This window comes from Pseudopipra pipra, chromosome 9, assembly GCF_036250125.1.
Source record: "Pseudopipra pipra isolate bDixPip1 chromosome 9, bDixPip1.hap1, whole genome shotgun sequence".
Taxonomy (NCBI): Eukaryota; Metazoa; Chordata; class Aves; order Passeriformes; family Pipridae; genus Pseudopipra; species Pseudopipra pipra.
In genome coordinates, this window is record NC_087557.1 from 7,280,334 (window position 1) to 7,307,415 (window position 27,082).

Genomic DNA, 27,082 nt, shown 5'->3' on the forward strand with positions numbered 1-27,082 from the left:
GCTGTTATGGACCGGTCATTGTTTGGTTTTCCTCCACACAATGTCCGGGCCATGATATGCAGTTCCCTGGAGAATTCCGAGCATCTGTTTTTTGTTTTTCTTTCCCGTAATCTCTTGTTTACCTTTCTTTATCTGTGTTTTCTGCTCTTGGTGGCCCATTTGTCCAGCCTCAGGGGTTTTGGCTGCTGTTCCCAAGGTTTGGTGTGCTGGGGCTGGGTGTGTTTTTGGCTGCAACCCCCATCCTGAGCAGCAGCAGGAAGAGCAGCTGTGTCTCTGTGTACCTGCGTCCCCCCAGAGCTGGAGGGCGGGTGGCAGGGGGGTGGTGGGGACCGACCCTGGGCATTGCTCACTATGCTTGGGGTGCACCACAGCGAGCTCCTGCTCCAAGCAGACTGTGCTCTACTCTGACACTGCTCCCACAGCCTGCCGCCTCTCCGGTGTGGAGAGGGCGGCCGCCTCAGCGGAAGAGACGGACATCGACGCCGTGGAGCTGCCGCTGCCCGGAGCTGACATCCTGGACTTCAGCCGTGGCGTGACCGACCTCGATGCTGTGGGCAAGGAGGTGGGTGGCCTATGCCAAGGTGCCTGGGTCCCTGCCCTCCACTCTTGGGGCACTGCACAGCCCCAGCCCCGTGGCTCTGATGTGCACCCCTGAGGGCCCAGGGATCAGGAGGGATTCAGCAGCATTCCCCAGCTCCCAGATCAAAGCCATCTGCCACTGCAGGGCTGCCCTTTGGCTTGGGGCCCAGGGCGCTCCTGGAGAGCGCTGGGATGAGGCTGAACTCTGTGCAGCCACACGGAAAGTGTTTGGGGCAGAGCTGATAGGGATTTTTTCCACCAAAAAAACAAAAATAAAGGACTTTTTTGATACAGTGGAAATTCCCATTGGAAACGCCAGCTTTTTCAGGAATTTTCTTCAGAAGTATTTGGGTTGTTGTCGAAACTGAGAAAATACTGTCCTCAAAGTTTGTCAGAACCCCCAGCAAAGTGTGCATTTGCTTTGAATGCATTTGCTTCTTTCCTGGGTATTCTGGGGGGCTGCTCTCTTCCGCAGCCTGTATGTGCCAGGTGGCTCTCTGAGGTGAGTGGCATGGGATCACACTTTCCACACTGGTGTTTTGCAGGGCTGCCTCCACCCTGAAGATATCCTGACAGCGTCGCCCAAGATGCTGCTGCCCTCATCTGCCCAGCTGCCTGACCTGGGAACACCCCTCTCTGCCCACCATCAGATGCAGCTTCTCCAGCAGCTCCTGCAGCAGCAGCAGCAGCAGACACAAGTGGCTGTGGCACAGGTTCTCCCCTCCACTCTTTTCTGGGGTGGCAACAGGGCTGGGGCACACTGAACCCCTTGGTGCCACCAAGGGGAGTGGCACCTGGAGGCAGTGTTGAAGGCAGGCTGCTCTGTGGGGAGCTCCAGGCAGAAATGTTCAGGTGGCAACTGTGGGAGAAACTGTGACTCAGAGGATGGGACGTGCAGCAAGAGGAGAGGAGTGGCAATTTGCCCTGGCCCCATCAGGAAAGATGAGGTGCTTAGGTCTGCATGCCACCAGGTTTCTTGGGCTTTCAGCCCCTGCCTGTTTGCCAGTACCTGGCCTCAGTGTTCACCCTGAATAACTGCTGCCTGAGCTGTGTGTCTGGCAGCTTACTCTCCATGCAGCTATTCCTCATTTAAGCAGCTCTGTCTGCTTTATCCAACTCATTACCTGAGCTTTACTTGTTCACTGACCCCTCGCAGAGCTCTTCACAACTGCTCAACTTTCTTCCTGACCTGGCCCGAGCAATGGGCTCCAGCAGCCTTTTTGTGCTGTCCCATGGCTTTCCTCGTCTCGCATCAGTAAATCAGTGTTTGTGCTTCTGCCTGAGCTGCTGCCCCAGAGCCCACGTGCCATCTGGGGTCACAGGCTGCAAAGCTGCTTTCCTCTCTGGAAGAGAGACCTTCATCCTCGGGGGATCCTTTATATCTGCCCAAGTACAGTGTTGCCTGCAATCCAAAAGGGCTCTGTGGTGCCTGCTCAGAGTGTAAATTATTGCACCCCTTGCCCCTGTGACTGATAGTTTGGTCAGTGCCAGCCCCCTTTGCCTTGGGCTTTGCCATCAGAGAGGCCAGGGGACCATGTGCTGAGTGTGCTCTGGTTTACACTGCCACCTGCCCGCACGCTTCCCATCACGTCTGCTGTACCTGCAAGGAGTGGCTGCCTCATCACACCATTGGGTGGGATGCTGGTGAGCCCTGGTAGATGAGTGGTGGCAGCCAGAGTCGAAGCCCTCAACCCTTGAGCAGCGTCTCCCCACGCTCACCCCCTCTCGGCTGTCCCACAGGTGCACCTGCTGAAGGACCAGCTGGCAGCAGAAGCGGCGGCACGGCTGGAGGCCCAGGCTCGAGTGCACCAGCTCCTGCTCCAGAACAAGGACTTGCTGCAGCACATCTCGCTCCTGGTCAAACAGGTGCAGGAGCTGGAGCTGAAGCTGGCAGGGAACACGACGAGTAAGCGCTCCCGTCACTTCTTCTCCCCTCACTTCTAGCAACGGCTGTGAGGCACATGCACATGGGTGTTTCTGTTGGGGTTTTTTGTGTGTTTCCATTCGTTTTGTTTAGAGGGATATTTGTGCCCTTCTGGCCAGGCTTGTGCATGTGCAGCAGGGTGCTTGCATGCCGTGTGGGATGGGGCTTGGGGAGGGCTGTATGGACAGGTACTTACCTATCTCCATCAGCTGTGTGTCTGCTTTCCCCAGTGGCTGCATGCTCTAGGCCAGCTCCATACCTGCCCAAGAGCCCCTTCTTGACTTTCCTCTCCAGCAGATGTGGCCATCAGCTCCCTGCAGGAGCTGGGGTAGGAGACAGTTAAACGTTTTGTCCTGCAGAACTGGCTCTTTGTTGGTCAGCAGCAGTAACACCAAATAAGCCCCTCTCAACAGTGGCAGTAGGGAGGTTGGTAGCCAAGTGGCCCCAGCCTGTCCTCCTCTGGGCAGTGTGCAGCCAGCCATGGTAGCCAGGGGACGCCCAGGCAAGCTAGGCCTCTCAGCCATGCCCTTCTCTTGCAGCAGGCTCCCAGGACAGTCTGCTGGAGATCACCTTCCGCTCCAACGTCCTCCCTGTCCTCTGCGACCCGATCACCCCGCAGCCCGAGGACACCCACCCGCCGCCGCTGGGCCCCAGCTCAGCTTTCCCCAGCACCCTGGGCAGTCCCATAGGTAGGAACGACTGTCTGGTGAAGCTGGAGTGCTACCGCTTTCTGCCGGACTCGGGGCCACCTGCCCCAGAGCCACCGCTGGGCAGCCTGGAGCTCATCAAGTTCCGCGAGTCGGGCATCGCCTCCGAGTACGAGTCCAACACGGACGAGAGTGAGGAGCGTGACTCCTGGTCCCAGGAGGAACCACCACGCCTGCTCCACGTCCAGCCCAGGCAGGACCTGGGTGATAGCCTGGAGGACGAGATCGCGGTGTAGGGGGGGTCAGCAGGAGGTGGTGCGGAGCAGCCAGGACCTGCCAGAGCTGGGACAGACCCGGGCCATAGCCCAGTGGCCCTGGTAGGGATGGGACAGCCCGGAGGGAGCGGGGTGGAGGGGGGAGTGTGAGGCTTCCAGCACCCAGTCAGGAGATATGCAGGGGTTAGGTGGAGTCGTGCTGAGGGAGTGTGCTGGGCGTGCTGTGCTCCAGCGTGCATGGGCTTGTGTGCTGAGCTGGAGCATCCCTGCTTCTCAGCTGACAGCGAGCTGACAGCTCCTTGTGCTCCCCCCTGGCTCTCACCCCCCCACAAACTGTGTGTCAAGGTGGGGCAGAAGCAAAGGGACTCCCTGCTGGATTAGCCCCTCCTGCTGCTGGGGAAGCAGTAAAGGAGAGGAAGGATTTTTCGGAGGGAACAAGAGAGGAGATGCAGGGCAGGGAGCAGGGACAAGAGGGACCAAGGGGGGAATGCTGGGGTGGTGAGCAAGGACAGAGTGGCTGGCAGGTGGTCTGGCTCTCTGTATTGTGGGCAGGGTGGAAGACAAGGGTCATGCTACGTTAGGGTTGGTGACAGTGCACTGTTGTAGTGGGTCTGTGAGTGAGAGGTGAGGCATAGAGGGACAATGGGGACGAGCCTGGAAAGGAGTTGATGGGGTAAGATGAGGTTGTGCAGGCTGGCCAGGTGCAGACAGTTCCTGCAGGGTGATGTGGCACTTCTAGGACAGAGTTTGTCCCTGCCTGAGGCAGGTGGAGGGCATGCAGGCACAGCCACTCCTTTCCCAGGCTGTGGGGCAGAGAAGATGGCACAGCTCAGTGTGGAGCAGGGAGCCAGGAATGCAGCACTGGGCTATGGAGTGTCCTCCCCGACATCATCTAGTCCTTTGGCTCTTTGGCACACCTGCCAGGTTTCAAAGCCTTTTTGGTGCTCTCAAGCCACTTTTTCAAGCACTTCCTTGCACCCCCGTCACCACAAACTCCTTGCTTTGCTTTATAGACAAACCCTCCCATTTCCAAGCAGTTGTCTTCCTCCAGACCAGGGCTGGGGCCTGCAGTGCTGGCATTGGTATCTGCAGGGATGAGCACACTTCCACTCCTCAGTGGGGAGTGAATTGCTGGTGTCTGCAGAGGGGCTCTGTCACATCTATGGTTTACACCCTCCAGAAAAGTGAATCCAAGATCTCAGGATCCCCCACCAGCCCCCAGGATGCTCTTGGCTGAGAGCCATCTGTGGGGGCCTCCAAGGGACCCAGAGCTTGTTTCTTTTCTGCAAGCACTTTTATCACCTGCCTGGTCCTACAGCCTCTAAGAGGCCATGACTGAAGGGGTATGAACCAGAGTCCTGATGTCCGCCCTGCTCCTTGTGGAAGCACTCAATGAGGTGGGGATTGGCACAGTTGTCTTTCCCCCATCCTCCCTCCTATCCTGCTTTGCTTTGCTTTGTTGCTTCCCTGCTGCTCTCGCCTTTGCCAGCTCTGTCTCTGCTCTATCTGCCTGCAACTAACCCCTGGCTGACACCAGCTCTTGCTCTCCTCCAGGGCTTAGCCTGGCTGCTGAGGAAGGTCTATCACTTCTTTCTGCCCCGGTCCCCCTGGGACTGAGGGCTGCTGAGGAGTGAGGTGTGGATGAGACCCCCGGGGTCAGTATGAGCTGTGCTATGTACCCTCTGCCACGAGACAGGGCTGGATGATGTGAGGAGCTAGAGAGTCCCAGTGGAAAGGAAGGAAGGACATGTTTTAGTGTCCCCAGCAGTGCCCTAGTGTCCAGGGGAGCCCCTGCACCAGCCACAGAGGGGGCAGAGTGAGAGAGGGTGTTGTTTGGTACATGGGTGCTCCTGTTGTCTGGCCACCACTACCTCCATGTGCCCTGTCCCATACCGCTGTGGGCACAGCAGTGTGCTAGCCCCTCTGCTGGGAACCCCAGCATCCCACTGCCAGCTTGCAGCAGTTGGAGGTGAAAGCATGGGGTGGGAGGCTGGTCCAGCTAGGAGGAAGAAGTGGGTATGGCAGCACACACAGGACATGGTGCAGATAGGGTAGGGATGCATGGGTGAGCTTGGAGAGGGATTTCCACGTGGGCAGACAGATTGTTCAGCAGAGGGGACAGCAGGAGCTCAGCTGTACACACAGGGCAGATGAAGGGAGAGCCTGGGAGGAGCAGCAGTAGGACAGAGGTCTCTTCCAGGCTGGGCTGCCTCAGAAAGCAGGCAGGGAGGAGCCATCTCCTGAGACACCGCTCCGGTCCATTCCTGCTCCACACACACAGGCAGTGTCCCTTGAGGAGCTTCAGGACCAGCTGTGGGTTTGGGCTCCTGCCTGGCACTCTGCCCGCAGGGGACAGTGGCAGGTGCCCCGCAGGCTGATGGGGTGATGCCGGAGCTGGGTGGGACCTGCCAGCACCATGCCGCACCACAGGTGTACATGTATAAATGACCCTCCTCCTAAGTCAGCACTGCCTCCAAGACGCCTCTCTAGCCTCTCACTTTTATTATGGACCTTGACAGGGGATTTATAGCTATATTTTTTGTCCTTTCTTTTCCTACAACTGTCATATTACTAACTGTTGACTCTATCTGGGAAACCAATCTGTCAATGTAAGTGCACTTAACCCTTGGGTGTTGTCATTAGTCAACTGGCTTTTGCTAAATAAATCTTTCTATTTCTCAAGGCTTTCTGTTGTCTCTTTCTTCTCACTGACTCTCTCTCTTTCTGTACTTCCTTCCCCCTCCATGCTGGTTGCCAGCACCAGCAGCGACATCCTCTGGCCTTGCACAGACCCCCTCCAACCTAAGCGTACTCCCCTGTGGGACCCCTGTTGTGGTGCCAGCCACAGGCTACCCATGAGAGTAAGGTGCTCTGAATACCTCTGGGAGTAGAAGGGTTTCAGTCTTCCCCTTCAGCCACTGCACAGCGCAAGCTTGTCTTAGGGCTGACCCAACAGCTTGATGGTGCCAGTGGGTTCCTGACATCTGCAGAGCTCCCCACAGAGGTGCAGAAATGCTAAGCAGCACTTTTAGGAGCTCAGGAGATTTTTGTCTGCTGGGGAAGGAAAAGTAGGGAAGAGCCTCTCAAAGGATGGCAGTGTTGCGTAGGAAGAGCAGCACAGAGGCAGGGCTGGCTGATCCTAAAAGAATTTATTCTGCCGCTGGCAGGAGCGATGGAGCAGTGCCCTCCCGTGGTGGCTGCTTGGCTGGTGGGGCTACATGGACAGCCTGGAGGCTGCAGCCTCCTGAGCCTTGAGCTCCTGCTTCCCCAGGGCATTGAGCCTGCAGTAGAACCCATTGCAGCTGTAGCCCTCCTGGGAGCTGTGCTGGATCTTGGTCTTGACCAACCACAATGTGGGGAAGATGCGGCAACACAACATGCACTGGTAGCCACGCTGGAGCACTGTCTGCCACTGGGAAGTGGTGAGGATGTCCTGGACCATGATGCTGGCTCTGCTGCTGGCCAGCCTGTCCCTCTCAGGGGCCTAGGGGTCATCTGAGGAGTCAGAGGAGGAGCAGATGCTCTACAAGAGGTTGTCAGGCTGCTCACGCTTCTGGGGGCTGGTGTCCAGGCTGGAGGAGAGGCTACTCAGGCACTGCTGTGTTGCTCCTTTGGTGCAATGAAGTAGCTGTAAGATGAACTCCAGGACTGGTAGATGCTGTGGGTGCAGACAGGGAGCTTGCTGTTCAGCAGGACTGTGGGGCCACAGACTGCAGAGGAAAGGGTCTGCAGTGAGTCGGGGGTCCCTGTAAGAGTCTGGCCCCCATGGAGTTGGAAGCAGTGCTGGGAACCCTTCCTCTGTGTCTGTCTCCATGGGATGTGAAGGTGGTTGGCTCTGTCCCAGTACATGCTCCTGGGATGCAGAGGTGGAGTTGGGCACAGGATGCTGGTGGGCACTGAGACCCTGGCAGCACCAGGCTTACCCAGCAGCTGGCTGGAGCCATCACATGGAGAGCCACACTGGCATGGGGGCAGCCATGGGGGGTCCAAGCTGGCACTCCTGGGGGCAGCACCCACTGCTTCAAGGAGTCCTGCTGAGAAGACATGGGGGAGAAAACAGTGTAGCTCAGAGGTGGGGTGTGACTGCAGAAACCCACTGGGTCCCCAGAAAGTACCCACTGCCACCCACCACACAGACCCAGTCTGGGCTGGGCTGGGCTGAGGGAGCCTTGGTGGGGTGGCCAGTGCAGAGCCCAGGCTGTGGGTGCCCCCACTGCAGCCCCTGCAGCTTTGCCAGGGCCTGAGTGACATGACACCACATGACTCCCATTTCCACAAGGTAGCGTGGCAGGTCCAGGCAGAGGGTTGGCAGCACACCCACCTGGCAGTGTGGAAGGGACAGGCCTTCCCCTTGCCATTCCCTTGGTAAATGCTCTCTCTCTCTCTTTCTTTCCACAACCTGCTTTCCAAGTCGTTTGCTGTCAGGTAAGAGAAGCTCTCGGTGTGTTGGCAGTGCCAGCCTGGAGCCCTGGGCTCACTGCTAACCTGTCTTGCCCCATGCTGTCCCCCATGCATGCAGCCCTGGGATGGCCTGGCTGCCCACAGCCTCTGCGGGGCTGAAGGAGCAGCCTCCCTGACCCCAAGATTACATTCCCATGCTGCTGGCAGGCAGCTTCAGGCCAGCTGTCCTTGCTGGGATCGCCCTTCCAGCCCGGCTCACATCCCATCTCTGTTCCCTTCCCCCTCCAGTGGACCAGAGCATGTTTGAGAACACCAGCGCCAGCACGGCACCCACCCCGCGGCTGCAGCACGTCCCTTCCTCGGCGGGCACTCTGCCCCAGCCCTCCCGCCCCGCCAGCAGCCAACACCTCCGCAACCTGGGCAAGGCCATGGGGGCCAAGGTGAACGACCTCCTGCGCCGAAAGGAGCCCGCCGGCCTCCCCAGCGTGGGAGCGATGGAGGCGAACGCTGGCGTGGGTGCCATGCTGGGCACAGCACAGCTGGCTGTCGAGGACGGGTGAGTGTCCTGCATTGTGCATCCCATGGCGGGGCCACTGGGACAGGCTGGAGAGGCCTCAGCATGGGGCTGTATGTGACTTTCCCTCTGTGCTTGCAGGGCTGTGGAGCTGGATGCCTTTCCCCGGCTGGACCCCCCGCCCCCTATCACCAAGAAGCGGACACCACGTGCCCTGAAGACCCCGCAGGACATGCTTATTGCTCCACAGCCAGAGGAGACCAGTACAAGGATTGGCACAGAGGAGCCTCCAGAACCACCCACAGCCCACCCTGACCTTACAGAGGAGCAGCTGGATACGGGAGACCCATCCCCTCCAGAATGCCCTGGGGCACCCAGCACGACAAGCACCCCAGAGCCCAGCGGGAAGCAGCCTACTGGTGCCCTACCCGTGCCCGACCTCATCCATAAGGGCAGCCAGGAGAGCCAGTGGCGAGTGGGTGAGAGGGCCACCGAGATGTCACCCCCCACAGAGAAGCCCTCACAGAAACCAAGGCTGGAGCATGAGCCACCAGGGAGCACAGGGAGGCCGGAGCCACGTACCCCTGGCTGGGAGGTGGAGGGGACCCACCCCGACTTACTGTCTTTTGAGTAGCAGTGGGGGAGCCATGACAGGGGCAGTGTGGGGGCTGGCTCTCCCAAACATGCCTCTTGCTGCCACTTGCCATTTTTGGGGTCTTTATTTTGGGAGGGGGAGCCCCAGGGTGGAAGGAGCCATTGCTTCCCCAGTGTGGGGCGTGGGGAGCCATGACAACATACTTCTCCCCAGATTCCTGGGAGGGGCACAGTGTGTCCTGCCATGGCTTTTGTGGCTTCTGCGACCCCACCCTGGTCAGTGCCAAGGTCCTGTCCTGCCACGGTGTCGCTACCACCCCATCTGCAGACAGGAGCCATGCTCAGCTGGGGACCAAAGGAGTACCATTCTGCCCCAACCCCATCAGCTCTGCTGGAGTGAATGTTCCACACTATTGTTCCCCATTTCTGGCTGTCTGCCTTGGTCTAGAGGACTTCCCCAGCTTATGCCATGTTCTTGCCGAGATACTCTATCCCAGGGTGCCAGCAGGCTCACCCAGCTCTAGTGCTGGCTGCCAGGGTGCTGGGAGGGCAGAAGTGTCCAGGACCTTCTCCAGGTGATGATCCCATGGCAGTACTCTGCCCAGTGCCATCTCTCTGCAGCAGAGCCTCAGATGCAGGAGACCTGCTCACAGCACGGGCTCTGGTGCCAAGCTCCTGTGAGACCCCCTTCCCCACTTATTTCCTGGTCTCACCCCAGCCATCATGGACAGGACCGCCCTGTCCAGGCAGGCAGCCCACTCCGTATGGGCCAGTGTCACTGATGTCTGTGATGTCTTTGCAGGACACAAGAAGCCACATGGTTCTCTGATACTGCTCTATGAGTGTTACCCCATGGATTACAGGAGGGTTAGCCAGCCTGTGGACCCCTGGGCCAGTGCAAGGAAGCAGTTATGAGATGCAACTTTTTGCTTAGAGCTTTTATGTATACCTATACCACAAAAGTGGCTTTGAGAAGAAAAGCTCCAAAGCCCAGATTTGGGCTGGAGGAGGCAAGGAGCTCATGGGTGGGCACTTCTGCTTGCAGCTCCTTCTGGGCCATGCAGGGTGGTTGGACTGAAGAAATATCTTCTACCACCCAAAGCCAGGTTGTACCACTGAAGGAGGCTGTGAGCATTTGTGATCCCTTTGCCTTGGGAGCAGCCACCCATCTCCTTGCTGTTGTCATGGTGGTGCCATGGTGACGCTGGGGTTCTGAAGCTCTCGGCCCTGGGAAAGCCCTGCTCAGGAGCAAAGGGGATACAGAAATGCACAGAGCCCGTGGCTGGTGCTCAGGTGTGTTCAATGTGATCACACTGTGCATGGCAGGTGCCACCCCAAACAGGAATCTGTGTATGTGTATTTGTGTGCTGCCCAGACCTGTGCTACACTGTAGGTGTTGATGGAAACCAGGCCTTGTAGCCCTTCTCTGAGGAACCAGCATCTTCCATTGCTGCGATCCCAAAGGAACCTTCCCCTTAATGGAAGGGTCATCACACTCACCGCCGGTCCAGTACTTCTATTTATGTTGTCAGGAGGTGTGTGTTGCTTGGGACAAAAGATACAGATTGCACAATAAATTTTTTTTTCTTTTTTACCCACTGACATGTGGCAGTCCCTTGATGGGTGGGGACCCCCTGCACCAGCCTGGCACCTGCACAGGAGATCACTATCCCGGGAGACCGGTCCGGTGGAGACCCGGGGGGCGTTGGGGGAGTTTGGCGGTGCCCGGGCTGAGAAGGGAACGTGGCTGCCCTGCTTGCTTGGCATTGAGGGGACGGGAGCCCTAACTGGTGTCTGGGATGAGGAGATGTGAGCCGGGGGGTACTGAGGATGCTGGAGCCCGCTTGTACCCGGTCTGAGGGGACCAGACCCCGGGAGTGCTGAGGGCTGCAGGGACGGCACTCCGGGGGTACTGAGGGTCTGTGAGGAGCTACTTAGGGTGCCCTTGACCGCCCGGCTGAGGGGCCCAGACCCCGGCCCGTGCAGGGGCTGCTGAGGGGCCCAGCCCGTTCCGGGCGGACGGGCCGCGCCCCCGCCCCGCCCCGCTGGGGGCGGTGCCGCCGTCGGTGCCGCCCCGTTTCCGGTGCCATGGCGGCCGGAGCGCGGCCGCGGCCGGGGACGGGGCCGGGGCGGCCCGCGGGGCAGCGGCGGAGCGGCGGCGGCGGGATGGTGATGTGAGGCGGCGCGGAGCCATGTCGGGGTGCGCGTGGGGCGCGGCGCCGCCGCTGCTGGAGGCGCTGGGCCGGCTGTGGGAGGTGCAGGCGCCGCTGGGCAGCGGCTCCTCGGCCTCGGTGTACCGGGTGCGCTGCTGCGGGGACCCGCGGGCCCCCCCCGGCGCCGTCAAGGAGTTCGTGCCGCCCCCGGGGCCGCGGCCCGGCCCCGCTCGCCGCCCCGGCGCCCGCCCGCCCGCCGCCGACTGCGCCGAGTACGGGTTCCGCAAGGAGCGCGCCGCGCTCGAGCAGCTCCGCGGGCACCGCAACATCGGTAACAGCACCGGCACCCGGGCACCCCAAACCCCCGCGCCCCGGCACCCCTACCCCGGCACCCCAACCCCGGCATCCGGCATCCCCCGCCCCTCGGCCCCCCGCCCCGCAGCCCGGGCACCCCCCGATCCTCCCTCGCATCCCCAAACGCCTCTTCTCGGGGACCCTCGCGGGCACCCTCTGTCCTTATAGCGCCCACCTCTGCCCACCCAGGGCAAACCCCCAAGCCAACCCCTCCAGCCAGGGAGGGGAACCCCCAACTCCTTTGGGAATACGGGCATCCTCGCCCCCAAGCCCACCCCCGCTGGCAGGGCATTGTGCTTTTTGGGTTGGCACCCCTGGGTGGGCAGGTTTAAGGGCCCTCAGCCTGGGTGCCCCAAAGCAGCCTCGCTGTGGTGGGTGCTCCTGGTACCTCAACCCTTACCTGGACACAGGGTCTGCAGGGGATGTCCCCAGGGTGGGCAGGAGAGACAGGAATCACCCTTTGTGTGGGCAGAGAGGGTCATTGCAGGCAGGGCACCCCTGAGTCCTCCTTTGGGCAGGGTGCCAGAGCTGCCCTGGCAAGAGCCATGCTGCCTGTGGGGCAGCAGTGGGACAGTGTGTGCCTGCTGGCCTGCCTGGGCTGGGCTGGAGCTCCTGGGCTGCCTCCACAGGTGGGAATGAGCTTGGAAAGGGAGGAAGCCTGTGTATTTGAGGTGGCTGCTGGAAGCGCCCTAGTTCACCCACTGATGCTATTTTTTTGTTGATAGGAAATGGTTTTTTATGCCATAATGTGCCTGGACACCCAGACAGAGCTTGGGTCCCACTGTTCAAGATTTATCACAGGAAAGAGATCAGCATGTCTCAAAAAGAGTGGCGCTACATCCAATTTGCCCCCACCCCACTTATCCATGTCCCAGATTGTCCTGAGCAGGAGCACCCAGCCCTGACCTTTAGCAAAGCCTGGTGGGGTGTTGTGAGATTGGCCTGTTCTCTGAAGCCCGTAGAGGTGACAGGGCTGGTTTTCCCTTGCTGCTTCCCATCCCTCTGAACATCACCCGTTACAAAACAGCTGGGCTGCCCCCTGCAGCTGTGGTGGTGTGCAGCGGTGGAAGGGGATGACCGATGCCTGTCGCTGTGTCTCACTGCAGTGACTCTGTACGGTGTGTTCACCAACCACTACTCTGCCAACGGCCCGTCTCGCTGCCTGCTGCTGGAGCTGCTGGACATCAGTGTGTCCGAGCTGCTGCTGCACTCCAGCAACCAGGGCTGCTCCATGTGGATGATCCAGCACTGCGCCCGAGACGTTCTGGAAGCCCTGGCTTTCCTGCACCACAAAGGCTACGTGCACGCAGACCTCAAGCCACGCAACATCCTGTGGAGCGCAGAGGAGGAGTGCTTTAAGCTCATTGACTTTGGACTTAGCTTCAAAGAGGGGAATCAGGTTTGGAATGTGCTACTCTTGAAGCAGATGGCTCTGTGTTGTGTGGCTCTGTGATGCTTTCAGGTCATGAGTGTAGGACTTGATGTGACCTGATCAGAGTAGCTGAGCTGGTGCTGAGGGTTTCCTGGAAAAGACTAAAATGTTGTCTGGCCCCAGAAACAGAAGCTCATGTTCCCATCTCCTTGCATGTCTCTGGTTTCTGCTGATGGCTTAGCCTTTGTGCTACAAATTCCAGAGTTAATGATGCACTGAGAAAAGTGGTGTCTCAGCTTCTTGGGAAGTTTGCTAGTTTTTGCATGGTCAGACCAGTGGGAGCACCCAGAAATGCAGAATTTGCTTTTATCATCCCTTATCGTGGGTAGTAGGAGTCCAGGCTTCACCATTAGCTTCCCCAATCAATTGTGTTATCTCTGACAGTGTCCTTGTGCTTGTCTTTACCCTAGCTTCAGCAGCTTCCCTTTTTCAGGAAGTCTGGATGTTTCTTTCGAGCCCGTGCTCTGGTTGTGGGTGGGCAGTGTCTGTTCTTTACTGACATGGACAGTTCTTTACTGTTCTACTCTGCTTCTCTCATTTGCTGAGCTTTCTCTCTATTCTTGCTGTCACTTTTTCGTTTTGGTGATACTGAGTTTTCTAAGTTAGTTCTTGTCCATTTTATTCTCTTCCATGGCTTCCCATGGAAGCAGAGAGCCTCGGGAGGTTCTGCTGTGGGCTTGATAGAGCTTCCTTTCACCCCTCCCTCTCTCAGTAAAGCTTTTCCATCAGGTAGCCTCATAGAACATTTGCCTGTGGTCATTGGGTGATGGATGGTAAGTCCAGTAAGCGAGCTTTAATTTTTTTGTTCAAACTTTGTCCTGGCTTGTCCCTATTCCATGCACGCTTCTCTTTTAGAGGTTTTAAATTTTTTTATACTGGTTTACCTGGTATTAACAGTACAGCTCACTGATTGTGAATATCAGGGGGTTGTGTGGGTGACCTGTCTCTGAATTCTTTGGTACAGGAGCTGTTTTTAATGTTTGGGCTTCTTGACTCCTCCATGTTGTCTTCAGTTCTCCCACGTTCTTGGCTGAGTTTGTGTTGGTAATCTGTTGCTGTCTATCAGCAAAATACATGCTCCTGGTGTCCTGTGTCTAATGCACATATTTTTATTTAATTCAGGTCTGTGTTTTGCTGCTTGCTCTGTGAGTTGCTTTGTAATAGGTGATCAGTTGTTTTATTTGCTTCCATGGTTCCTTCCAATCTGCTTTCTTTGGGCTGAGTTTCCTTTGCCCTTTCTCACGAACACAGTGGCTGCGTGGGGTGAACCGTCTGACCCTGCTTTGCATGTGCACCAGGTATCAGCGTCTCCTCCCACCCCTGCCTTGGGCAGCAGCCTACATGCATGATTTCCTTATCTGAGTCAAAGACCATGCTACTTTTACGTATGACAGTCCTGCCAAGCTTATCCTTACGTCAAGTTTCCTGCCATTACTGTGTTAACAGAGAATGGCTGTACATACAGCAAGGTCTCAACCACTTGCAGCTCTCAAAATGCTTTAGGTTGTAGGAGTGACATTCCATCTCACTCTTTTCCCTGGTGCCATTGACCATGGTGTTTTCTTTATCTCTGAATGTTTTTTGGTGGGGCTGCCAAATTGCTGCTTTTGCCATGCTGGAGGTTCTGCTCCTTGCTGATAGGAGGAGGGACACTGATGAGCAATTTGTGTATTTTTTTATTTATTTTTTTTTAGAGTTCATAAACCACTGTTGAGTTCTGTTGCTGTTTTCCGTAAAGTATATTTTCAGTCAGAGAACCAGATAATCTTGGTTTGACTGTATTATCCTAGTAGGAATTCCCAATCCTGTGCCTTATCCAGGAAGTAAGCTTGCATATTCTTCTGTCATTCTCTGAGCGTAAAACAAGCCCTCCCATGTTAAAAAGACGCAGCATGCAGTTTGTCTTTGTACACTTGGCTGGACAAAGCCACAGCTGACTGACCGGGTATTGCCTGAGAGCACGAGGCTGGACTGGAGCCTTCAGAGCAGCCCCTCCAGCCAGCACTTGTGTGGTTCTACAATTTCCTGTTTTCTTTGAAGCAGGCAGTGGATGGGCATTTTCTTCTGCTGTGCCAGCCACGGCAGCTGGGCAGGTATTGATTGCTGCAGCACTTGAGGCTGTGAGGGGGAGAAGGAAGAGGTGTGTGGGAAGTGCCTTTGGTAATTTCCTTGTCTGAGCATTAGGTGCCTGCTTCGTTCTTTTAACATTTTGTTCCAGAGAACATCAGCACTTGAATGATGGCAGCAGTTACTGATCCTCACTGCTCAGATAGGGCTGTTTGTGCTCTCACGCAGCCGACGTGGGAGCTCAGTGTGGGTGTTCGACTCTTATCCTGAAATTTCTAGCGTCTTCTGTGCTTAGGAGAGGCTAAAGGGCCAGTCTGCAAGGACATCCAGCCTCTTCCTCCCAGCGGTGCTGTCTTTCAGAGAGGGCAGATGTTAGTGGGATGCCTGCTGTTTTGCTGGGAGATGTTTTCTTTTCCAGATAGTCTTGTTTTTTCCTCGGCACAGCAGTATAGAGAGTTGAGCTCCCTGCCTTGCACAAGGCTGTACAATGCTCTCTGTCAATTTGGCAGTAGTATTTTGGGGCCCTGTTTGGAAGGATAGCTGTGAATTGATTTAAGGACAGAGTGGAGAACGTGATTCTGGAAAATTAACTTTTTCTGTGTGTTTGGTCTCCCGTAGGATGTGAAATATATTCAAACAGACGGGTATCGGGCTCCAGAGGCAGAACTGCAGAACTGCCTGGCACAGGCAGGGCTCCAGAGTGAGACAGAATGTACCTCTGCTGTGGATCTGTGGAGTCTGGGAATTGTTTTACTGGAAATGTTCTCAGGAATGAAACTGAAACATACAGTCCAATCTCAGGAATGGAAGGTGAGTGAGAGAGAGCTGCTGAGAGCATTCTTGCTTGCACCAAACAAGTCTTTGTTCATAACCTGGATTTGTGAGGTAGCACCTGGCAACTAGATAGTGTTTCCAGGATGTTTCTCTAATCCTATTGCTTTGAGATTAAGGTTCCAGAGCCTTAAAGACACACCTGTCCTGTGGGACTGGCATCTCTGAATGCTGCCTGTGTTCAGGTTACTGAAAGGTGAGGGTTCCAGGAGTCTGTGTTTGGAGCCTGTGTCTTGCCTAGATTTGGTAGGCAAGTTGTCCTGGTTGTTGTTGTGGCACAGGAGGAAGAAAAAAATCAGTGGCTGATGTTTGTCAGCTAGTTCAACAGCACAATGACAGAGGAATTATTTGCTGATTTTAGTTTAATGTTAGCTCTAATTTGGGGATCTTTTTGTAAGTCTATATCCTGAGAAAACAAGAGGAAGTCTCTGCGTTGTGAGCCTGACCTCTGTTTTGTATGAAATAACCTTGTTTTGTGTTACCCTTCCCAGTAAGAATATCCTTTCAGCATCATAACCTCCACAGTCACAGCAAATTTTCCTGCATATGGAAATTTCCAGCTTTTGCACAGGCAAATGAGAAAAGCTTCATTTGATGTGAGCCTGCTAGTTTAACATGTGAGGCTTGGGCATTGGGGATGTCTCACAAAACCCCACAGTACTACAGCCCTCTGCCATCCAGTCCGGAAAATGGTGGGATATTGCAAGCTTTGCACTGGTCTGGTTTTTACCTCCCTAATCACTGTTTCTTTTTCTTTACAGACAAACAGTTCTGCCATCATTGATCGTATATTTGCCAGTGAAGGGGTGGTTAATTCAGCCATTCCAGCTTATCACCTCAGAGACCTTATCAAAAGGTATCTTATCATATTTGCCTACTGGTGCTTAAAGATGTGCTCTGTAAAGTCAAGCCTGTAACCTTGCTCTTGGCAACTTAGAGCCTACACTTAACACTTTCTTTTTTTTTTTTAAATCTCCCACTGTACTCATAATGAGCACAAGCATTATCAGAGATGTTTTGGTTCCTCTGATTTTGGCACAGTTTGGAGTAAGTATGTAAAGAGTATCAGTCATGATGTTGATCATTTGCTCTTTCAGTGCTTAGCACTTAAAGCCAAGAGGTTATATTTGGAGAATACTGAAGACTTTGCTGCTTTGGGGGAGTGTTGTCAGAAACGAGGGAGAGGGGCAGAAAGTGCTGCTCTCCGCTGCTCTCAGGATTCAAATGCACTTGTGAAACTCTGCTGAGAAGTCTGCCAAGGGGATTGTTTTCGCTGTTCTGTGACTGTGCTCTGAGGCTACAGAGTGAATGAGGACACAACTGGGCAGAAATAGTACTGGGAGCCACTGGTAAAGCTGAGTAGGGCATGTTCTCAGGCAAGCCCTGGGCTATTAGCTGCTTTGAATCCCATTTGTGGAAAGATGTGGGAGCACCTTGGAGTGTGATAACTTTCATGAGACTGCATGCATGCCTGAGATGTGGGCTGAATGGCCTGGGGAGGTCAAGCTGGAACATGCTGTGTTCCCTGTAAACTTGTAAGTGAGCAACTTCCATTTTCTGGTGCTGAGAGACATCAAGAAGGAAAGCCTGCTCTGCCATATACCCAAAATGCTTTCAGGGGATCCTTCTGGTGTGCTTCAGCTGTGGGTTGGAAGGTGTGCTTCTCACTCTTCTCTTTGTACCATAACCACCCCAAAAATATGGTACTCCTCTGTGCTGGCTTCCACTGAGTGGAATTTGTCTGTGCAGGAATGTCCCACGCAAGAACATAAGTGTGTCTTCTCTTCCAGCATGCTTCATTGTGACCAAGGCAAGCGAGCCTCCGCTGAGAAGGCTTTATGCAGCCCGTTCTTCAGCATTCCCTTTGGTAAGCTGTGTGTGTCGCTCCTGCTCACGGCTCTCAGCATGTGCTGGAAGCAGCACAGAGTACAGTTCAACTGTTGTTTCTGGTTCAGGCCTCATTGCTGCTGCTCTGTGGCTCTTCCCAGCCCTCCATGGTACCGCAGCAGGCAGGTCAGAGTGATGCCTGTGCTCTCAGTGCTGCCCTGCCTCTCCAGCCCCGTGGGCTGTCACTGTTCCCTGGTTGGACTCCCATTAAATTCTGACTAAGAGGGTATTGGCAGCAGAATTCATCTGAGGGACAGAAATAACCAAGATATTTACCTAATGTTGTGACCATTGAGGTGCTTTTGAAGAGTGAAATGCTATTTATGGTGAGTGGATGGGTTTTCTTATGCCAAGTGTTTCCCAGTTGAGAAATAGCCAGGAATGTGAGTGACTAAGGCAGTGGCTGGTGGTGGCATGTGCTGCTGCCTCTGCGTAGGTCAGACAGTCCCAGTGTGTTCTCAAGGTGCGAGCCTTTTTTGCAGTGACTGGCCTGCCTGTTCTGCTGCCTGTGTGGCAGATCACGGACAGATGTCACTGTCACATTCATCTGACCCTTATATTTAGTGAAATAGAGGTGTTTCCTCAGGACCTCCCCATGTGGGTTGCAGGTGGTCAGCAAAAGGTGGGCTGAGATCTCCCTGTTTTCTGTTCCAAAAGCAACACAGTAGCATTCTCCGGAGCTTGTCTTCTTTCAAGAACACCAGTGAAGAGCTCTGCATCCAGCTTTTCTGCAGCATAAATTAATGCTTCAGGCATCCAGCTTCTGGCTGGGCTAGGAGTTCCCCTGGAGTCTTAGCCCTGCTTTTCTTAAGCTCCTTGCTGTATCTTGCAGTAAAGATCACTAAGTGTTGCTTCTTATACTGATATTCCTGTGTTTTAGGCAAAGGTAACAACTCATTCCTGTTTTCAAACTTCACTTGCATCTCAGAAACTGGGACTGTTGTAATCAAAGCTGCCTTCCATGGCTGAACCTTGCAGCCAGTAGTGCTTTAGAGCAGAGGGAATAGTGTATTGGCAGTGCTTTCTGATCTAGTTTTAAACACACAGAGTTCTAACTGTACTGAGGAAGGTGCTTCTGTGGTTAGTGCTATGAGTTTATATGATTCTATATGAGAGCTTCCATTTTTCTTAGTTCTCTTTGCTGGTTCTTTTCTTTGCAAAACTTGTGCTTATGCTTGTCTGCACAAAGAACCATTTACTGTTTCTTTCCTAGCAAGTCAGAAAATGATCTGTCATTGCCTTTCACTTGGACACAGCTTTTCTGTTTAGAGCAAAGACAGATAAGAATGGCTTTCCTTGTCATTTACAGCCAAGTCTTGACTTTCCAGTTCATCAACTCCTTTCCTGTGTTGTCAGTGTGGTTGGTGTCACCTGGCATTTGAAGAGGAGCAGAGGGACTGGGTAGAAAGTACCTCCTAAAGCAGAAGAGTATTGCAAGAAATGTGTTTGTCACTTGGGTGCAAGAATACCAGATGGCTCTGAATTCTAATTATTGGTTTGTTTCCCCCTCTGAAAAAAGACATATGAAATGAAGGACAAATTTACTTTAGTGTCTGTTTCTTCTTCTGGGTAGCAAGTGACAGGGCAAGAAGAAATGGCCTCAAGTTGTACCACAGGAGGTTTAAATTGGATATTAGGAAAATTTTCTTCACTGAAAAGGTTGTCAAGCATTGGAACAGGCTGTCCAGGGAAGTGGTGGAGTCACTATTCCCAGAGGTATTTAAAAGAAGTATAGATGTGGCATTTGGTGGTGGACTGGGGACATTTGGTGGTGAACTTGGCAGTGCTGTGTGGGACTTGATCTTACAAGTCTTTTCCATACTAAATGATTCTGTGAATAAAAGGGGCAGCATGTAAGACCAAGGTGACACTTACATGTTCTTTCAGTCTCCAATTCATCTGCTGTCTCTTGGTTGAAAATAGTCCTGTGGAAGAACGGTCCTCAAAGTTCACTTGGAACTGGAATACTGGTTATCTGAAGGCAGCACTTTTCTTCAAAGGGCTGCCCTGAGTGATTCCTGGCATCGTCTAGACTGATAAGGCCTTTCATACTCTAAGCTTTTCACAAGGGCTTTTCCTTGTCAGGCAGGAGGAGATTTACAAGGTCTGTGCTTGCCTTGCATCTTTTCTTGGACTATGAGATCAACATCTTCTGTCTGTGCCTAGTGAAGATGTCGGCTCCCTCATATGCATTATGTACTTAGCTTGGAAAAGTATTTCCTAGGAAATAATAGCCCACTTTGCAAACGTGGTTAGAAGGCTCAGGCTGGAGAATTGAAGCCATTTCCCTTTTCTGTCCCCTCTCACTGTCAAGTGGGAGAGCTTTGAAGTACTGCTATTGTGTTCAGCTGCTGTAGCTGCCAAAACAAATAAACACATTAACACTCTCTAAGTACTGCAAGTTGGGCTTCCAGATCTTAAATTCATGAGTGGCCTGCCAGTCCTGTCCAGGAACTGCGAAATCAAGCTTTTTTTCTTGGAGAAGTGACACTGTCCCTGCAGCTTTGAGTTTATAGAGGATATCCTCATTTTTGCCATTAGCCTTTCCACCTTGACTGTTTCCTTCTCCCACAGTGGTATCTATACTACACTGATCCAAGTGCCCAAAGTGTTTTATTTCTGCTCCTATGAAGTTGTTCACAGGATCACTGCTCCCCCACCTTGTGGCCATGCCTGATTCTACAGCACTGCATTATTTAAGTAACCAAATAGTTTTCCCCAGTTCTGTTGCAAGATTGTATGGTGGTCTTCAAAGCAGTGAATTGCAGTTGGTTTTTGTAGAGGGAAGGTTTACATGGTGTTCAGGGAAAGATATTCTAGGGAAATCTGAGGCCTGTGCCTTAGTATGATTTAAGAATTGGAGTTACAGAAGCTGGCCAGCCTTTTTTCAGCTTGTCTGTTAGCAGTAACAGGAGAGGCGAGTTGCAGAGTAGTTCTTTCATCTTCTCACATCTCCACATATATGGGGGAGTTTGTTCAACAAGCGTAGCTCTTGAGGTCACATCAATTTCTGAGACTGAGCTAAGTAGACACAACTCTAGTCTTCATTTAGAGAGCAATTTCAGGTGCTGGCCTCAGAATAATTGCAGAGTGCACTGAACCCATTGGAAGAGTCTCTCAGTGCACAGGTAAAGATACGTTGGAAACAGAGAATACAGACTGTAAGTGCAGGTAATGGAGCAGAGAAGCAGAACTGTACTGCAAGGAGAAGTGAGTGCTTGTGTATCATAATGCATTTTGAGTCAACTTCCCGTTTTCTTGCTCCTTTGATTTCTTTTCTTTAATTCTTTGGATGCCAAACAGCTCCCCATATCGAAGATTTGGTGATGCTCCCCACGCCTGTGCTGAGGCTGCTAAATGTTCTGAGTGATGCTTCTCTGCAGTGCGAAGAAGAATATGAAGGTTGGTGCAAGCCATGCAATTCCCATGTAGCAATGTTGTCTTACAGACTCTGTTTTGTTTGCCTCTGGGGATGTGAGAGCAAGCAGGTGAGCAATTAATAGGCTCAAGAACAGTAAACAAAGAGCTGCTCGGCTGAGATTTGGTACCAAGTGGTTCAACTGCACCAATGGAGAATAGACTAAGAGACTGAGAGAGAAAGCAGAGATTGTAGGAATTTCCTGAAGGATCCCAAATTTAAAAACAAACAAACAAAAAGTTTATTTTTATTTTCTTCTTTGTTTAAATGCCTGTAGACTTCATTGTGTGTTTGTAGCTCTGAGCTTCCACTGGACATGTACAGGACTCTGGAGTTCAGTAGCACACATCCTTAAAAAATTGCTAACGAACTTATCCAAGATCTCAGCAGAGAACTGAAATATCTCATTGGAGTTCTTAAACTGTGGTAGATGGCCAGGCATGTTGGTGGAATTTCCATTTCTGCTTGCTGTCAAATCCATGTGAGTGGCAAAAGCTAGAGAGCTCTGGGAATACAAGTTTAAAGGCCAGGTTCTGCTCACACAAAGAAGGGCTTGTGGCAGCTACTTTAGTTCCCCTCCTCCCAGTGCCATAGCAGGCACTCGTAAATCCCAGATGTTTTAGCTACTGGAAGGCCAGTCTTTGTGTGCAAGGAAGAGTTCATGTGCTTCAAACCCTGCTCATGGAGGTTCACTGCCTGCAGGTCTGTGTTCCTGAGCCTCAGTTCAGACACTTCCATTTCATTACGTGGCCATTAAGCAGCATAAGCTTCTGCTGTGGCACTTCATGCTTGTTTACTTTAAAGTGAGAAGAAAAAGCTATGTGTTGACTAAGTGTTCTTGATGTGTTATCTCACCTTCGTTTGTTTCTTGGCTCGTCCTAGTTTGCAAGTGAAAGACAACCAACTCTTTCCTTTCTCAGATATCCTGGAAGACATAAGGGAGGAGTGTCAGAAATATGGACCGGTGGTTTCCTTGCTTATTCCAAAGGAGAATCCTGGTAAAGGCCAAGTAAGTGAACGGAGGGAAGAGGCTGTGTATTCCTACGTGCACTCCATGTGCTGCAGGACTGCTGCTCAGTGCCTGGAAATCTCTTGGCTGATGGAAGTGCTAAAAATAAATGGCTATTTTGAAGGGCAGCACAGGTTCCTTCCTAGTTACATAAGGTTGCCCAAACAGCTTTAGCAGGGGGGCTGGGATATGGGATGGAAGTATAGAAGCTAATGGGTGGGAGAGGAAATGCTGAGGATGTAGAGCATTATCATACTTTCTCCCACCTTACCAAATGAGGAGTAGGAGATGAAATCCCAATTCGGAGAAGCAGCTCTTTCCTTTTTAGCTCCAATGCTTTGTGCTCAGCCAAGGATGGAGGGGAAGAATTTGTTCAGGAATGGTTTTCCCAGCTGCAGGGTGGGAGGGAGGGAGTGGCATGGAGCACTGGAAGTCCTGTTTCTCCTCTCTCTCTTTCAGGTCTTTGTTGAATATGCAAATGCTGGTGATTCCAAAGCTGCCCAAAAAATGCTGACTGGAAAGATTTTTGATGGCAAGTTTGTTGTGGCTACGTTTTACCCACTGAGTGCCTATAAGAGAGGATATCTGTACCAAAACTTGCTGTAGGCAGTAGCAACAATCAGGAGAGTTGTCTTGCTCCTCTTCCTCACATGTTTTAAAGTTGAATGTGCAAAAGATCTTCCTAGCCCTGCTTTCGAGTCATCTGTGAAGGAGAGATGCGAAGGACTTGAATGGGCTTTGAAACCTTTACTGCTGCTTTGTGATGTGCCGAGGAGGCCGGGATGGCTTTCAGCGTGTGCCTGTGTGTGTGTTGTGCTTGCTCATGTGCAGGGGGTGTGTGGCTCTGCCCTGGTGGGCGCTCGCATGGCAGGAGCGGTGACGGTGGGAGCCCGGCAGGCCGAGCAGACCTTGGCAACCTCTCTTCAGCGATTTGCAGTGAGACCAAAGTCTTGGCCTTAGCACTGGACTTGGCTCTAGGGAGAGAGTTTCTCTGTTAAGCTTTCCTATAACTCCAGTGCTGGGGAGGAAGAAGAGGAGGAAGGCTTCCCCGCTTTTTGTTGACACCTATAATAAATAAAGAAGCAAAACCAGCATCCTCTCTAAAGCAGACCAGGAGGACTTTTGAGTCTTCTCATCACGTAGAGCAGAGGGAGGCTGTGAAATCGGATCTGCTGAGCCTATGGGGTTGCCCTGTCACCGTGAGCCAAGCAGAGTCATCCAACTGACCTGGCACAGACATCTGTGCTGAGGCAATGAGATGTGGGTGACAATGCCTGTGGGGAGCTGAGCTTGCTTGTATGCCTGGGGTGGGCCGGGACTGGTGGTGGATAGCAGGTCAGAGCAGTGGCAGCCTCAGTCCCCACACAACCTGTAAGCACTTTGTAGCCTGAGGTGATGTGAAAACCCTGCCATGTGGAGTCATCTTTCTAGCACATACCCTGTGCTGGCACTGATGCTCCCTAGCTCTGATGCCAAATCATCTGTAATACATAAGCATCTTTAGGTGATGTTTTTGGAAAGGAGTGCTACAGCACGCAGTATTCTTTGTGTCTCAGCAGGACTCCTGCCCTTCCAGTCTTATAAGAACAAATATTTGTCTGTTGTAGGTCCCATGCTTGGCTTTTCTGTGATGTGCGTTTTGGTTTTGCATTAACCCATTAGACTTGTAGATTAGAAGCACTGACACTTTTGGTCCTTCATAGGTTACACAAAGGGCCTGAGGCAATCTGAGATCCTGTATGGAAAGGGCTTAATCAGTCATCAGACTTGACTGGCCAGGAGAAGGTCTTTCCCACTGTCAGGGACAACAGCCATGTGCTTTTGGGGAAAAAGCACTGGGCCAGCAGCACCGCTGCTCCCCCCAGAGCACACTTTGGTCATGTGGCTGCAGTGCTCAGGCAGACACTGCACAGCTGCTGGTGTGGGGTTGGCAGTGACTTGTTTCCCAGGGGTGTCCAAACCTGTAACCCAGCAGAGCCTTTCCCTGCAGGGTAGGCACTTTGCTCCTGATGAGCACAGGGTGAAACAGCCCTGCTTAGAGGGTGACCAGCTTGTGGCTGGTGGTGGCTTGTGACCCTGGTACCAGTTTTAGTGAGGAGGAGAGCCCTCCTGAATTCTTTTCTCCAGCTGAAATACTTGTGGGCAGCTGCCTGAACCATCCTTGACCTTCCCTGGAATAATACCTGAATTACCTTGCAGTTTACTGTTTGCATCTTGCAGATGCTGGACTTGCTGGAATCCTGCACTTAAAAGTTCCTGTTGATTTTTTGCCCTGTGTGTGGTGTGTCAGAAGATCCAATGTCTGTAGCATTTCACAAGTCTGAGTTTCCTCTCTGTGCTGGTGTGTAGTCCTGTCTACTGTGGCCCTTCCCAAACTCCCCCTGAAAGGACCAATCTCTGAATTCTTCTATTGCCTTTGAGATGGTGGGCTTGCCAGGGAAAAAAAAATGCCACAATGAGTTTTAAGGTGTGATTTGCTGATCACATTTTTCTGGGAATGATGCTATTTTGGTGTACATAGCTGTTAACCAGCTTTGGGGTGTGTGATTCATTGCTTTTAATTTAACTGTCCTTGCAGTGAAGCACCTTTTAGTGTCGGGGAGGAACTGGATGATTAACTGGGTGAGGGTTTTTCCTATGTGAAGAGCAGTGTTTAAAGTATTGGTAGGCATTGACTGACTGCCTCAGCTCTGTGTTGTTGCTGTCCCTGAGGGGCTGAGCCAGGGGTCAAAGCACTTTGGCCCAGACTTACACATGTTGAATGCCATCGTGTCAGCAGCATTAAGCTGGCAGGAACAAACCTGAGAGTTCCTGCCCTGCTGAGTGCCACCCACCTGGGGACACAGGGAGCTCCCCTGGGTGCTGTCACCTACAGCAGTACCAGGACAGGGAGATGTTGAGGTGCAGGTGCAGAACTTGAATGTGTTTTAAGTTCTCACATGCATTTCTCTAGGACCGTGAGCTGCTCTGTCATCTTTCAAGCATATCTTTTTCAGTCAGAATTATGCTTTCAGGCAGAATTTTCAACAAAAGAGCTGTGCCAGGATTAATCTTTAGAGAGGAGCTACAGCCTGTTCCTGCAGCATGGTAGAGCTCCTCCACTAGAGTTTGGATGGGGTTTTGTTCAGCTGCTTTAATAGAACCTACATGAATCCTCCAGATGCAAACTTCTGCTATCAGGTCTTTTTCTCTTGATGTTCATTGACCAGGCTTGAGCACTGAGCTGGGCAAAAAACCCAGAGCTGCTTTTCATTTTCCTTCTGGCGAGAGCTGAAGATGCTGATCTCTGTCCTGTCACTGGATCCACCCCTCTGCAGGCTGTGGGGTACAGGGAGATTTCGATGCATTTTATTGTTATTCCTCACCCTCTGCCTTCAAAGACTTTCTCCCAAGATGAGGCTTACTCTGGTGTCTCAGCAACCTAGTGGTGGCTTGGTTAAAACCTGTGAGTTTCTTAACTCTAGATTGTATCTCAAGTGTGAGTGGTGATTCAGTCCAAGGTGTCTGTCGTGGCATGTGCCTGGATGGGTCTGGCTTTCCTTGTCTCTAGATTACTGCCTGCTTGAGGTGCAGAAGTGTTGAGGCTTTCCACTCAGATGCTTGCTGGGTTTCCTGGTCTGTGCTGCTCCCTCTCACTAGCCCTTGGTGTAGCACCGACCTATGTAGTCCTACCTTAGTCGTAGGGTAACTGGTGTTTAAGTCACTGGCCAAAGCACAAGTCAGCTCTGATTTCAGCTGTATTCCTAATTTTATTCTCACTGGTCTTCAGCCTCCTAACAACATAGCCTAACAACAGGCACCATGTTGCACCCGGGTTGTCTTTCCAGAGGGTTCAGTACACTTCCTCCTGCTGTGCCGGATCCTGTAACCACGTGCCTCCCTTCGGGTTAGATGTCAACTGTTGTATCTCATCATGCACCCTTGCTGAGCAGATGTGTGCTTGATACAGGTGATTAATAAACGATGCTTCAGTAGAAAGTGGTTGTGCAGTGTGCTGTTCTTGTGGCACTGATGGTGAAAAAACACGTAGCTGAGCAAGTTCTCTGTCACCGTGCGCCAGTTTGGGGGGACAGGGCTGTGACCCGGCCCTGGTGGTGGTATTTATGCTTGGCTGCTGGAACTTACTCGCCTTGTGCGCCAGCAGGGCTGAAAACCCCGGTGGGAGCGCCGGGGTGACCTCTGCCTGGCCAGAGTCCAGCGTGTCCCCTCCCAGTCACTGGAGGCTCTGCTTGCGGCAGCACCGCCTACGGACACCTCACACGGGCGTGTTCCTCGCTCGCTCTGGCATAAGGGCTTCCGATGGGATGTCATCCAGGGGGGAAACCACTCCGTGACGCAGGAGCCTTCCCGGCAGATGATGCGGGTTGCACAAGGTCCCGCAGCCGCCGGGGGGCCGCGTGGGCGGTTCTGTGGCTGCGGCCGCGCTGGCACAGCCCCGGGGCCGTGTCGCTGCACCGGGCCCGGCAGAGCTCGGGAAGCGCTGGGACAACGCTCTCGGGTACACGGGGCGACTCTTGGGGAGGGTCCTGTGCGGGGCTGAGTGTTGGACTGATGGTCCCGGTGGGTCCCTTCCGACTCGGGATGTTCTGAGTCTGTGACACCACGCGCCCTCTGAATAACGGGACGAGCGGTGTCTCACCGGTCCTGGACCGGCAAGGTTCCCGGCTGAGGGGGCTGTTCCCGCGGGGCTCCTCCTCCGCAGGGACTCGCACGCGGATTTTCGGGTGGATTTGGGTTTTTTCCTTACGGGCCCCTCCCCTCCGGCCCAGCCGGGGCCGTGCGCTGACGTGGCGCGCGTTGCCATGGCAGCCTCCGGCGCGCGCCCCCGCGGCGGCCGCTCCCATTGGCGGCGGCGCCGCGAGGGGGTCGGGCCGTCCTGCCCCCTCCCCCGGCGCCTATTGGGCGGGCGGCGGGCACCACGTGGCGCGGGGCGCGGCCATTGGCGGCGCGGCGGCGGCGTGGAGCTATAAAATGCCGGCGGGGGCGCGTCGGCCCCG

The 27,082-nt window shown here is 53.5% G+C and overlaps 3 protein-coding genes across 9 annotated transcripts in view; 2 read left to right on the top strand and 1 right to left on the bottom strand.

Annotated features, from left to right (window-relative positions):
• NOS1AP (nitric oxide synthase 1 adaptor protein) overlaps window positions 1–10,528 on the top strand; it is a 44,798-nt gene extending 34,270 nt beyond the window's left edge. For 3 of the 7 annotated variants that reach the window (XM_064664398.1, XM_064664400.1, XM_064664401.1), the window contains exons 7-12: window positions 423–562; window positions 1,125–1,292; window positions 2,320–2,485; window positions 3,043–3,192; window positions 8,115–8,382; window positions 8,482–10,528. In XM_064664398.1, coding sequence (XP_064520468.1) covers window positions 423–562; window positions 1,125–1,292; window positions 2,320–2,485; window positions 3,043–3,192; window positions 8,115–8,382; window positions 8,482–8,974 — 1,385 coding nt within the window. In that variant the 3' untranslated portion in view covers window positions 8,975–10,528. Of the gene's footprint in view, window positions 1–422; window positions 563–1,124; window positions 1,293–2,319; window positions 2,486–3,042; window positions 6,108–8,114; window positions 8,383–8,481 lie in introns of those variants that run through there. The other 4 variants (XM_064664402.1, XM_064664403.1, XM_064664399.1 and 1 more) reach the window with 3 other exon arrangements.
• Window positions 106–8,119, bottom strand: SPATA46 (spermatogenesis associated 46). The gene is given in 2 exon segments (XM_064664406.1): window positions 106–7,046; window positions 7,049–8,119. Coding segments are annotated over 2 exon segments (1,299 nt in total). The 5' UTR covers window positions 7,941–8,119; the 3' UTR covers window positions 106–6,639.
• A 500-nt stretch (window positions 10,529–11,028) lies between the features above and the next one.
• UHMK1 (U2AF homology motif kinase 1) lies at window positions 11,029–26,063 on the top strand. Its single transcript, XM_064664407.1, has 8 exons — window positions 11,029–11,418; window positions 12,548–12,840; window positions 15,559–15,750; window positions 16,533–16,627; window positions 17,562–17,638; window positions 20,962–21,060; window positions 21,997–22,085; window positions 22,545–26,063. Exons 1-8 carry the CDS (start codon window positions 11,127–11,129, stop codon window positions 22,689–22,691), a joined length of 1,284 nt encoding a protein of 427 aa, XP_064520477.1. The 5' UTR covers window positions 11,029–11,126; the 3' UTR covers window positions 22,692–26,063.
• Window positions 26,064–27,082: the final 1,019 nt, after the last annotated feature.